Source organism: Paramormyrops kingsleyae, unplaced genomic scaffold, assembly GCF_048594095.1.
Source record: "Paramormyrops kingsleyae isolate MSU_618 unplaced genomic scaffold, PKINGS_0.4 ups82, whole genome shotgun sequence".
In the NCBI taxonomy this organism is placed as follows: Eukaryota; Metazoa; Chordata; class Actinopteri; order Osteoglossiformes; family Mormyridae; genus Paramormyrops; species Paramormyrops kingsleyae.
The window spans coordinates 18629-32204 of NW_027326020.1; the positions used below are offsets into that span (position 1 = coordinate 18629).

General features: G+C 38.4%; 1 protein-coding gene across 1 annotated transcript in view; it reads right to left on the reverse strand.

Moving 5' to 3' along the window:
- LOC140586896 (plasma membrane calcium-transporting ATPase 4-like) overlaps positions 1–13576 on the reverse strand; it is a 33419-nt gene that overhangs the window by 18594 nt on the left and 1249 nt on the right. The window contains exons 2-11 of the mRNA XM_072708386.1: positions 13342–13570; positions 12405–12530; positions 12148–12273; positions 10173–10208; positions 7914–8093; positions 7424–7638; positions 7048–7290; positions 5845–6089; positions 5117–5351; positions 2470–2649 (exon numbers count right to left, since the gene is read on the reverse strand). Of these exons, the coding sequence (XP_072564487.1) occupies positions 2470–2649; positions 5117–5351; positions 5845–6089; positions 7048–7290; positions 7424–7638; positions 7914–8093; positions 10173–10208; positions 12148–12273; positions 12405–12530; positions 13342–13570 (1815 nt within the window). The remainder of the gene's footprint in view (positions 1–2469; positions 2650–5116; positions 5352–5844; positions 6090–7047; positions 7291–7423; positions 7639–7913; positions 8094–10172; positions 10209–12147; positions 12274–12404; positions 12531–13341; positions 13571–13576) is intronic.

Here is a 13576-nt window from a genome sequence, read left to right on the forward strand (position 1 = left end):
GACTCAGTATTTTGAATGATGACATGCACAAATTCAGAGTTAAGGATTACATCATTGGCTGTGTCTTTCTCTTCCCTCTCCCCCCAACACACACACACAGTGATGTGGGTAGTTCTCACATAGATGCACCTAAAGTCCTACACATGATCTCTTGCTGTTAAATAGAAGTTAGTAATAGGGTATGCTTTTAATGTTATTGTCTAGGCTTTGAAGTCTGTTGTGATGGATAATATTTATGTGTAGGCTAATATCTATTTGCATACCAATAAATTTTTTGAACACCGTGCACATTGAGTTTGCAATCCCTCAATCTTTTACAGCAGTTTTATTTTTTGAATGTGTTTAGAAAAGATTGGTCAACGGAGCTTTTTGTATTCATTTCACTTAATTTTTTTCTGCTTGCACTTGGACATGGAGTCCAGGAAGCTTTTCCCTAAAATGGTGGTTTTGTCCTTCGCAAGGTTACTTTATACTTTTATACTTTAAGTATGTTTTAGAGCCTGTACTTTTCACTTTAATTTGAGTAAAAAAGTTGAGTCAATACTTCAACTTTTACTAGAGTCTTTTTAAACACAGGTATCTATACTTGTACTTGAGTAAAGAATGTGTGTACTTTTGACACCTCTGGTTATTAGTGTTAATAACAGCAGCGAATCTAACATTCAGAAAGCTGCAATGTTCATATCAGAGCAGCTTTTCTGTCCTGAAACTGTAAAACATAGTATGCATTTTATAAAATGTCGAATACATAGACGTAGTTTATTGGTTGTCATGTTGGTCTACGTTTCCGCTTTTTAACAACTGTATAAGGTTATTTTTTATACAAATCAATTCAGGGGAAACAGAAAATGTATGTGTTCAGGGTTGCAAACTCTCACGGGTTTGGGTAACACGCTTTCAGACTCTCTCACAAGAAATCTTATGGCAAATCTAAATGATTCCATTATGAACTTAGACTTAGCTGCATCAAAAACGTAAGGGCAGTTCGCAAACCCTACAGACTATTTACATGGTAATAAAGCTCTTACATACATGTAAATGTATGTGCAGACTCGTCTCAAACAGAAAGCCTCACTCCAGGCAGCTGACCAAAGATTTGACTTGCTCTGACAAATATAAAACGGAGAAAACATTATATGCGTCACTTTTTTATATGTTTTTTAAGTAAGACCATGCCCATACCCAACTGTAATTACGATTAAAGCGATCTGTTCTTTTAGTATTTGTGTTCAAGCGAGGCTTTCATTTTATTACTGTTGTGGTATTAAGATTAATTTCACAAGATTAATCTATGGAAAATCAATGAGCACAAAAACATATGACATAAACACGACTGTATTATGGATTTTACGGCACTTCTGGGGGTCACAGGATTACCAACCGTCTCATTGTTGTTTTGATGGGTTATATGCTAATGTGATTTCCCTTAACAAAAACAAAAGGTGTGATACGCTGAAGTACAGTATATTGCAGCTGGTGTTTAAAAGGAGGTCGCCGGTTCTATTGATGATAGGACCTTTCTGAAACAATCTCGGACCATGAAATAGGAAGGCAATTCACTTATAGCTCAGTCGCGGAATCAGTATTTTTTCCGCACCGCGAATGCAACATTTTCTTCACGTGTTTGCTGTTTGTGGGCGTGTATTCCGTCGCCTCGGGCCACTTCTGATTGGTGAGCATGACTGTCACATAAGGAGCACGGCGCTTGTGATTGGTGAGAACGACTGTCATATAGGAAGCATGGTATGAGTTTAGAAAACTATTCTTACAACAGTTTTAAACCCTGGGTCCGACGTGATGTATAATGTAAGTCCTAAATCGCAGCCATTGCCATTTGCTAATCGCGTTGTTTCAAATCGCAATTTCGATTTGAAATCGATAAATCCTTCAGCCCTAATTGTAGTATGACTCATTTCCTGGCGCGTACAATTTATATTAGGTCATCGTTCATGGTTCGACTTCTGATATTCAGATCGAGTTCTAGGTCAAACTGGTTTGTTCGACTCAAGAAATTCTAGTTCTAGTGAGTTCGAGAACTGAGGTACCACTGTATTCTTTATAAGAAAGAAAGAAAAAATGTGGCCAGTGGTGGGCTAATGGTCAGGTAAGCACACTTGTAATTGAAAGATTGCTGGTTTAGATCCCTGACCAGCAAGGCACCACTGAGGTACCCTGAGCAAGATACCGCCCCCAAGCACTGCTCTCCAGATGCTGAATTAGCTGCCCCCTGCTATGTCACATATGGGTTATGCAGAGGACACATTTCGTTGGTGTATGATCACTGATCACCTAATTCTAATAAAATAAACATTACATATGCCTCTTGGAAGCAACTCTGTACCAACCAATTGATAATAATGATTTTATTTGTTAAATACACTTAAGACAATGAATTTGAAAACAGACTGAGTAAATGCAAAAATATTAATGTATAAAATAATGTAAAATTCTAGTTTCCCTCTTTCTTACCTCTCCTTTATCATTGCGAATTTGTTGGTTGAACTCTTTGCCTTCCAGGCACAGGAAATCCTCTCCAGGTTGCAGAATGCCACACTTGGTGGCAATGGCACGGGCCGTGTTGATGTTGTCCCCAGTTACCATGCGCACAGTGATCCCAGCCCTCTGGCACTTAGAAATAGCTTCAGGGACCTAGAATGACACATATGAGTCTGATAACCCACATGCTGGAAAATTAATGAATTAAAATATTAAAAATAAAATTATATGCTCTATCATATAAACACCAAGGCAAACTCATTTAAAGGAGCAATGATTGTACTGGATTGGCCGCAGACTGACAACATGATGCTGTATAAGCAGTTGGAAGATAGTTGAACATGGATTGAAAACCTCTAAACAAATCCATGCTTACCAAATCGTGGTACCAAGAGATTCAGTTAGATAAATACTGCAGTATTAAAATGACATTATTCTATTTCCACTGTTACAATGCATATTTGCAGTGAGAAAAATCAATGAAACGAGCTTTAAACAAGTGACCTTCATTCATAAAATTTAAGTGTGTTGGGGGATTTTTTTCTTCATGATCAATAAATTATGATAATCTGAAAATCCTCCAAAAAATAACACATCCCTTCAGCACTTCCTTGTAATCCTGACTAGAGACTGCTGAGATGAAAAGTGACATTAAATCTCAGTCTGCTTAGGTTATTTTAGTCTTCCTCAGCATGATACTATGCCTTCCTCTTTGCTCAGTAAGCTGTAGCCCAAAGTGACTTTTCAGTCTAGTCAGGGGGTCTTAATGCAGAGGAGGTTAGGTAAAGAGGGGGGGGGGGGCTTGACTGCAGTATTTACCCACATTTGGCTTGATGATGAATTACTCCCCATCCCTCTTCAAACCCAATCAACTAATTTATTTATACACAATTAAAAATCTCCCAACACACTACAGACAGGACAGGGTGGACACCTCCTCCAATCACAATAATATTGAGAAGGTCCACAGAATATTACACAATGTAGAGATTTTATGGCTAATTTTTTTCCCCACTTGTAACCATATGAATATTAAATATTTCCAAAAAGCTCGGCTCTGGGCAATCCTCATCAACTGTGCTGGGTACATATCTTCTTTAAATGGTATCTTAACATAGTCAAAGTGGAAGTGCTGTTCATAATAAGCATGGCGAACAATACCTTTTCATCATTTTTTGTTGTAAACACCAGCACTGAATTATACCTTCGATGAGCCAAAACATAATGACCACCTCCCATGTGAAACAAATAATGCAGGCTATCTTGTTAAAACAGCAGGTGTCCAATTGTGCAATATATTAAATGGACACCTAACACCCAGAATTAAAAGGCAATGTGCTTAATGCAAAAGAAATAGGCAGGGGTAAAGACCTGAGTGACTTCGATAAGGGTCACATCATTATGGCCAGATGACCGGGTCAGAGCATCTCCCAAATGCCAAGGCTTGCACCCTCTAAGAGTGGTCCAAAGAGGAAGAAAAACTACAAACTGCCAACAGGGTTTTAGGCAGCCAAGACATGAGATGTAAGACAAGATATGAGGTATGAACAAAGGCTATCCCTTCTGGTACATATCAACAGAAGGGCTACTGTGGCACAAATCACAAATAATCTGGCAAAAGAACTCATTGTTTTTTTATTGTATTTTTTTTTTTCTCTTCCCATTAATTTTTTTTCTCCTCCTCCCTCTTAGGGGCTCCATAGAAATGTCTAAGACAAATTGCACATTTTCATGGATAAGCACAGGACAATGCATTTTATTTTTCCATATAGGATGGTCTGCACACTGCAACAGACATGCTTTTAAAACTAATTAATAGCTTACCCTAGTTCATCTAAAATTGTTAATGGTTATTTTTTTAGCTCAACTTTTAGCTATAGTCTGTGAAGATCACTCCCTCCCATAAATGAAAGTAGCCGGGAAGAAGGAATTTGTAGTTGGGCTATCAATGCTATCCTGATAATTTTCTTATCATGAAAGAGAACTAACAGTGGTAAGGTCGTGTCTTGGTAGATCATCCACATAAGTTGGTAAGTTCAAAATTACCACCAGGAATTTCCACTGGAACTGCTAACATTCTGGCTGCTGACTGGAAGACAGAAGTTGATGATGTGACAATGTCGAACTTCCCAACTTACAAGAATGGTGAACAAAATATTACCGCAATAGGCAAGACTTGTCAAATCGGCATTTAAAAAAACCTCATTGGAAACCTAGGCAAAAAATCTCTACCTTGCTAGGTATAGCCTAAGCCAAATTTACCAACAAAGGTGATAATTGCTGGTTAGTTAGATATTGATGCTGGGTAACTTGTTTGATATTACCGATTATGGATAATATTGTTATATTGCTCAGACCTAACACGGCCAGATTCATGCTAAGGGGTACAGTATAAAAATAGCAAAACACACAACTTTAACTGTCCTATTCACAACAAAGAAGCGGTTCAGAAATACCATCTATATAAACCTGTCCTCACGTACATGCGTTCTTTCACATTCAGAAGTAAATAAAAGGAAACTACATAATTATATGAACAATTTGTCATTGTGTTTGGAAACCTATGTCACTGTCTAGACCAGTTTGGTTATTCTCATTTACACAAGGTTTTGTATCTTACCTCTGGCCGTACAGGGTCCTCAATGCCCACCACTGCAATACAGGTCAGGTCAGACAGAATCTCATTCTCATTGTCCCAATTGGGTTCAGTATCGCCGGGAAAGTCCCGCATGGCCAAGCAGATAGTTCGCAGGCCATCACAAGCCATGGGCTCTATCACTTTTCGCACCATCTCATCACGGTCCTTTGGCTTAAACACCCTAGGCTGGCCAGAGGCATCCAAGATGCGGGAACACCTGGAAAGTGGATCCAGGGAGAGTGAAGGAAGAACACAAACAAGAGTATTGTCACAATGCTGACATGAAAACATATTTATTTCTGTGGGGGTAGGGAAGAACTCATGGAGTTTTACACAGAGTTGGAAATCTCTGGCCACTGTTCTCATGGACAGAGACATACTTTTCTCTTAAATCAGTCCTCAGCCACTCTCCTCATGGTTTCTCTAAAAGTCAAATCACCAAGTATTTCAGACTGTTGCTGAGTAAAAATACATAAATACAAATCAGCTTTGCCTCTAGTGTGATAATGTGATAATCCCATAGCTGGCAGCATGATTTTATTGTTGGGTACTTGAACAAGGCCCTTAACCCCTATTGTTCCATGGACTGGCTGACCCTGATCTTCTCAGTTATGTCATTTTGGACAAAAACCAAGAACATGCAAATAAGAATAACAATAAGAAGAAATAAAACAAAACATGATGACATGATAGAAGGAAAAAATGCGTACTTGCGAAGGATTATCTCGGAGGCACCCTTGCTATACATGCGGTAGCCTGTACCATCTGGGTTTTTCAGCACTGTGCTCATGCTCTTCCGTGAAGAGTTAAAGGTGTAAACCTTGTAGAGTTTCTCTTCTGGCACCTCATCGCGGATCGGCTGATAATCTCGCTTCAGATCAAGCACTAGACCAAGCAGTGAGCATTCAGTCTTGTTTCCCACATGGCGAGGCAGTCCCCCTTCCCTTTCTGGGGGCTAGATCAAAATTTCAGATGAAGATGATAGGAGTGTTTTGATGTATTTGATAAATCTTAAAATTTGTATGTTTACATAAACAGGTGACATTGTGTGTAGGCATCTTTAAATTGCCCATAATGAGATTATGAGTGCGAGTGGGTATGTGTGCGTGTGTGTGAATGTATGGATGCCCTGCAACCTTGCAATACACTGGCATCCTGTACAAGGTGCCTTGTGTTTCTCCCACAAGCCTACAATGGATAAATGACTGAAAGGTAATATATTTCAACTGATCTGTGGTTATAAAAAGCTTTAAGAAGTTTTTTTCACTTTTTTCTTAGATAATATTTTTCACATAATGTAGAAAAACATGGTTACAGTAAATGCCAGAAAAAGTTATACTACATTATACCGAAAAGGGATAAGCATTAATAGCTGCTAAAATTAAGGAAGTAAATCAATTGTTTGACACTGTTGTGTGGTATAAATCTCTGCTAAATGGGACTAAAACATGTACTGAAATTCCAAATTGCAAATTTGTGTTACTAACCAGAGCTTGTACATGTTTATTTCAATGTCCATACATTCAGTGCTGACGAGTGCCCAAATTCTTTAACTCCATCAACTGATTTATATTCATACAAAGACGAATTCTACAAGTACTTTCTGTAGCGTAGGAGGTGCGTGGGATGCAACACGAAAGATCAATATGTGACCTTGCTTAAAACGAATGGTTTCCAGGGATTTTTACCCCAGCACCTTCTGGTTAGCACTCCTGAGTCGCACAGCAGCTCACCTCTATCCCACACAGATGACTCACCACTCCATTCCACCACGGATTAGTTTGTGTTAGCTCACAATATGTGGGCGCTTGTTTATTTATATATTTTTTATGCAACAGCATCCTGCAAACGTCTTGCACACTGACTGCAAGGCAGTTTTATATTCTGAGAATGACCACCAGGATGTTGCTTACCAGAATCTTGGTTGTGTATGCAGAGTTGATGGAAATGCTGTTAACCATCAGCTCCAGTGTCTCTGGTCGCAGTACTTCTGGCTCGGGCACAGTGCGGTAGTGTGTGTCACCGATATAAGCCTGCACCACCGTCATGCGGTTCATGGTCAGAGTACCCGTCTTGTCAGAGCAGATGGCTGTCGCATTTCCCATGGTCTCACAGGCATCCAGATGCCGGACAAGGTTGTTGTCCTTCATCATTTTCTAAAATCACAGGCAGGGGGTGAACCACCCTAGAGAAGTTTCCAACTCAAGGACATGGTGGAATAGACGTTACCCTACACTCAAGAAATGGATCATGCACAGCTATACCACTAGTAGATATCCTGGTCCTCACCTTTACAGAGTACGCCAGGGAGATGGTGACCGCAAGAGGCAATCCCTCAGGAACAGCCACAACCAACACTGTCACGCCAATGATGAAGAACTTCACAAAGTACTGAATGTAAATGGGTGTACATTCCTTCAACCAGGGGCGTCCCTGGACGCCGAAAGTGTCGATAACAAAGTACAGGATGAGGATGATCACTGTTACAGCAGACATGATCAGACCTGAAAAAATGAGCACGGAAGAACGTATTGCTTTGCAAATGTCTCATTGAGATGTTCATGAACTAAATTTGTCACTATATAACTTTCATTCCAACTATATGCCTGTCTGCTTCAAATTCATCATATTGGACTCAGCTCTATACATTGCTTTATTTTTGTACAATTATTTTTAACAATGTAATTAAATTTAAATTAAATGAAATTAAATTTGTAATTAAACCAGTGCCATTGCTAAAATTGAAGTGCATTTCAAAACCCAGGTCAGATTCACCCACCAGCCTTGCCAATCTGCACAGCCAGCCTGGTGAGCTTGCCCTGCAGCACCGACTTCTCTTTCTTGGTCACATTGACTTTCCGGGTCTCCTTCTCTTCTTTCTCCTCCTTGTCCTCAGACTCAGCTCCCTCCTCACTCTTCAGTGGCTGGATTTCAAGGGCAATCCCATCTTGGGTCTTAGCTGTCAGTAAGGTGTTTTTAGGGGGAAGCAGGAAAGGAGGCGGCATATCAAAACAGGGATAGAGAAACAGGCAAAGGGATGTGGGGAACAAAGGGATTTGAGGGGCAAAATTCTGTGTTAAAGTGAGCAAGGACCAGACATACTGACTACAGTCGGGAGGTATGAACAGGCCCCTCGAACTGCAATTCCCCATTCACTATGCCACCGCATAACACTGTTAGGCCGAAGCAGCATGAGAAAGCACTTTCTCTAATTTACCAAATCCAAATACCACCACTTTCAGCAACCCAGTATAAAAACTAGTGTCCAAAATATTAATTTGTCCCCAGTCTCACTTAAGCAATTTAAATGCACCATTACTTTCTTACAAATCATAAAACATTTGGTTATTTAAGTTCTATTTAATCTAAAAAGAAGCACAAATAAAAATGTTCTTTATTTTGGTTTAAATGATTTATAGGTACAAATAAAATACACGTTTAGTTGAATCTGCAGGAGCGCTGAAGCTCTAGAATAGCCTAAAGAGAAAAAGCAGTAGATTTAATGCAGAAATTACATTTTTACTTTCAAATTACAGACAGCACTTTAATAAAGCCCATCAATGTTTTGTACAAGCATCAGAGAATAGAAATGTCACCCTTTCAAGACTTTAGTCCTGGAAAGAAACATCTTGACAATAACAAGAGTGGGTTGCCATAGCGTACCCCGGGATAAGCAGAAAGAACACCTTTTGTCTCACTGAAGAGCAGAATGTAGGTTCTTCGCTGGTTCATTTGCAAATATACAGTTAGCTTTAACTCTGTCAAAACTGTTGTGTTTAAAATCATATAATTCAATCATATCTGAATATTTTTCATCTTTATTAATCTCATTTAAGGAATAAACAAAGCCAAAGGTACTGAGCCCTGATTCTAAATAGAAAGTTGAAAATTCAGATATGGCATCCTAACAAGATACAATATTTCATATTTAAAGTGCAGCTGTGCAACTTCAATGAAAAAAAAACCCTGGTACAGAATAAAATCCTATAAAGCATTTTACTGCTTTTCTGCTGCTCCTGCCCTATGAACTTGACCATGGAACTGGAATATTTGGTTTCCTAAATGAAGCCTCTAAAGCACAAATTGAAGGGCAAGAGTCATCGCATCTGAGCTGACTTGGCACAACACAAAACCGACTAGACTGACCAAACAACCACACACGGGACTAACGAACTGACTGGCTGATGCCACGACAGACGCACAGGGGGCGAATGTGTCACAAAAAAAAGCAAGGGGGAAAAAAAAATCAATTATAAAACAACAAGAAGCTGAAAGCTCTCTAGACGATTGAGAGCAATGCAAAGAGTTAAACAGTGACGTGAGATAAAGTTACAAGACAGCATGAGGTCCTGAGCATATCCTGGAAGGAGGCGAGAACAGTGAGAAGAGCAAACCGATCCACAGCCAATCAGTAAGCAAGGGTGCAACTCTCAATCCATCCGTATCTGCCTGGCCCTTACTGGAAATTTTATTATATAGCATTTATCAGATGCAAATTGTCAACAATGGCTTTTTCCATTTTACATAGATTTGATAAAGCATTTATAGTATTACAAAAACAGGATTAGAACATCAGTATGATAAAAAAAAAACCCTTGCAAAGTAGATGGTTTCATAGCTCATGTCCCACAGTATGACAATTCCTTTTGAGAACCTGCTAAATGTTAAACATTAAAATCCATTGAAAAAATATCAATAATTTTGTAATAAACAAACCATGAGCCCTAAAACTTTACTGCTTCCATGGTAACAATTTGTCTTTTTCCTCAAAAGAAAAATAATCATGTCATAGCAACATCAGAACATTACTGGATGAACTGAACTCATGAGCCTTCATGAAGTACAGCAATGTTTTTCTGCAGGTGAGAATTGCACCCTTTTACATATAAAGCTAGGTGAGAACCTCCTCCAGGCTTGGTGGGAGAGAAAAGCGACAGCGTAAGAGTGTGAGAGAAAGAGCCATAACAAGACTGAAATACTGAGATGGGACTCCGAGACTGCTGCTGGATGTGCAGGGGAGGGTCTGAGGGCGGGTTACCTTTGTTGCGATTTTCTGGAGCCGCTTGTTTTTTACCTGTTTAAACACAGAAAGAGGGTGGACTGCTGATCACATGGGTTGAAAGAAAAAAAAAACTGAAAATAATACTGAACCAATATAATGAACCGATAAAAGTCACAAATAAAACTGATAGGAGCTGTCCTATCAGAGAGAAATTAAGATTTCTGAAAACCTGTAAAATGGAAATAGTCGAAGATGCAGCACACTTATTACTGAAAAGCAGCTTCCTACCTTCTATTCTACTTTCACAATTTAAAAATATGAAAAGCTTCAATGAAACTGAAGTAACCTGCTTTTCTTTTTTGGGGGAGATTACCTTGAACTATGTTGCATGCACACCCCGATAGTCTGTATTTTATTCCAGCTCAAATGCCCAAACTAAAGTTGGTTGGTATAAACTGAAATTTATCTAAATATTAGCTGCATAAATGAACTTCATGGAAACAACAAAGGTTTTGTAATGTGCCAAAATAGGTTTACTTGAGGTAAATACACATTCCCACTGTGTGTATATAATATTTGATACATTTACACATTTGTTTCAGAGGCCACATTTATCAGGATTCCCAAGTCACAGATTTAAAGGTCATTTAAAAGCGCTCTGTATTACCAATTCCCCATGATTCAATCTGATTTTATACATTTTTTACCATGCCATTTCTGATGAAAACATAAAACATGAAGGCTACATTGAAAAGGTTTTGAACTGCTTGATTGTAAGCTCTATCCAGGCAGTGAGCTGGGTTAAGATTCTTTGTGAACATACACAACCATGATGTGACAGAAAAAGACTGCAAGGCTATCACTTCAGACAAGCGGATGTGTCAATAAAATCATTCAAGTACTGATGGCTTACTGCTGCAGTGAAAGTAGGATTGCATTTATGATTGGGTTTCTTTAGCCTTGGTATGCATGCTTATCTTTATTAAAACAACTTTGGGTCAACTAAATAGTAATTTCCTAAAAAAATAATGATTTGCTGATGTGGGAATAATTTGAACAGATGCAATTATCCAATACACCTGTATCATAAGGTGATCGATATGCAACTAACAATGTGCTTGTTATGCATTTGTTAAATACCATTTTGCTAATGTAACTGATGAACACCATGATTAACTGCTGAAAAGGTAAATAGCATTAAGAGTTCAAATAAAAACTGTCTCAATATGAGTTAAGGACTTCAACTTATTCAAACTGAAAAGAAGGAATAAATCAAAAGTTATTTACAAATGAAATATACAACAGATAATTTGAGGGGGAAAAATCTCTGAACGATTTAACTTTGTCAAACACCTGGATCTGGCCAATATAGTCAAACACACTGAAACCACCCTGCTGAAACATACATTTAGAATAGTATCAATACCACATGACTGAACCTGAATGCCAATTAGCTAAACTGGCAAACTTGCAAAACTGGTTTGGCTCTAGTACACTAAATGTTTCCCATACAAAGATTTTAAAAAGTTTCCACATGTATGCTCTGTTTAATAACAATGTGAAGCTTCAATTTACATGCTTGGTTAACACCAGTTCCAACGTTTCTTACAAGTTACAGGACCCTTATATTTAATTACTGCAATTAACTGTTGAAAAGACGACAAAGAAAACATTGACAAGTGAAGGTAAAGACAAATTTGGAAAATGTCTGGTATGTACTTAGGAAAGCACCCCAATAGTCTGTAATTTATTCCAGCTCAAATGCCCAAACTAAAGTTGGTTGATAATAAAAATACTGCACACAACTTTTTTTTTTTTGTTCTATTGTTTCACATAAAATAACAATTATACATTAGTACACGCATCTAAATGTCAGGAAGAGGTGGTAGTGGGGAAATGTAGATGGGGTTATGAATGACATTTGATTTAAAAGTACCCCAGAGTTAAAATGAACATATTGAAAACAGGAAGATTAGACTGAAAGAACTTTTCTCATGATAGATTTTCATACCTTTCTTCACTTTTTTCTCCTCCTCTTCACCTCCTGCACCTAACAGTGTAAAGATGATTCCGGTCTGGGAGTTGAGGCCGACCGCACTGACCACCATCCTTCCAGATCCTTCCATTACATGAGTACCTAGAGAAAGAGAAACAGACCATCAGTCACTAAGCAATACAAATAATTAGCAAGATACCATATCTGTCAAGTCGAGACCACTGGAAAACATAAAATCATTCATCAAGTAATGCATGAAGGGAAATTCTCACCAGAAAGCAGCATGGGATCTTTCTCAAAGGACTTCTTGACCTGGTCGGACTCCCCGGTTAGTGAGCTCTCATCAATCTTAAGGTCATTCCCCTGGATCAGGATTCCATCTGCTGGCAACAGGTCACCTGAGATGACACAGATGAGGTCAGCTTAGCTTAGTCCAACAAGCCCACCTCTCACCCACTCTTGTCGTAGTGACTACATTGGATAGAGTGTTCATTATAAATCAGACACACTGTACTGTTACTACATTTTCACAAGTGCATATACAAAATTTATGCTAAGATGCAATTTATGCTGTAAAATTCAGTAACACTAAAAGCAATCATCATAATGCATTATAGAGACCTTCATAATGCATAATAACACATTCATAAAGTATTATAAACACATCCATAACTATTTATACAAAGGCATAACACTTGCTTGTTGTGCATCATGAATGCCCTTCATCTATAATGCACTATAGAAATCCTTCATAATGCATTGTAATGGTCAGTATAAGAAATTATAACACATTATGAAGGTATTTATAGTGCATTACACATGAGAGCTTCATAAAGCATTCATAATGCATAACAAACATAGCTATAATGTGTTATGCCTTTTAATAAATATAGTCATGTGTATAATACTTTATGAAAGCCTTATAATACATTGTATAGGTATTTATAATGCATTATATATGGGTGCTTTAAGTAAACTGTTACTCAAAATTGCAATGCATACAATATTTTCCTTAATGAAGTGGAAGACATCTATCTTATCTGTAATGTAACTAGCCACTTTGTGTTTTCTATAGTTCAGAAAAGGGTTCAGAAATACAAACTATACGAAAATGCAAAGAAAATTGTTAAAAGAAGCCATAAAAGAAAATACAAGTGTGTACTTCCCAGAATAATCCATCTGGTTATATATACAAATGACTTTTCTCACCGTATTTGATTTGGGCGATATCTCCCACCACTATTTCAGCAACAGGGATCTGAATGACCTGGCCCTTCCGGATAACAGTGAATTTCTGCTCCTGCTCAATGCGGCTCTGCAGCCCTCGGAACTGCTTCTCCTTGCTCCAGTCATTGAATGCCGTCACCAGCACCACAATAATGACAGAAAACAGGATAGCTGCTCCCTCAATCCAGCCAGCCTGTGCCTCGCCTTCATCCTCCAC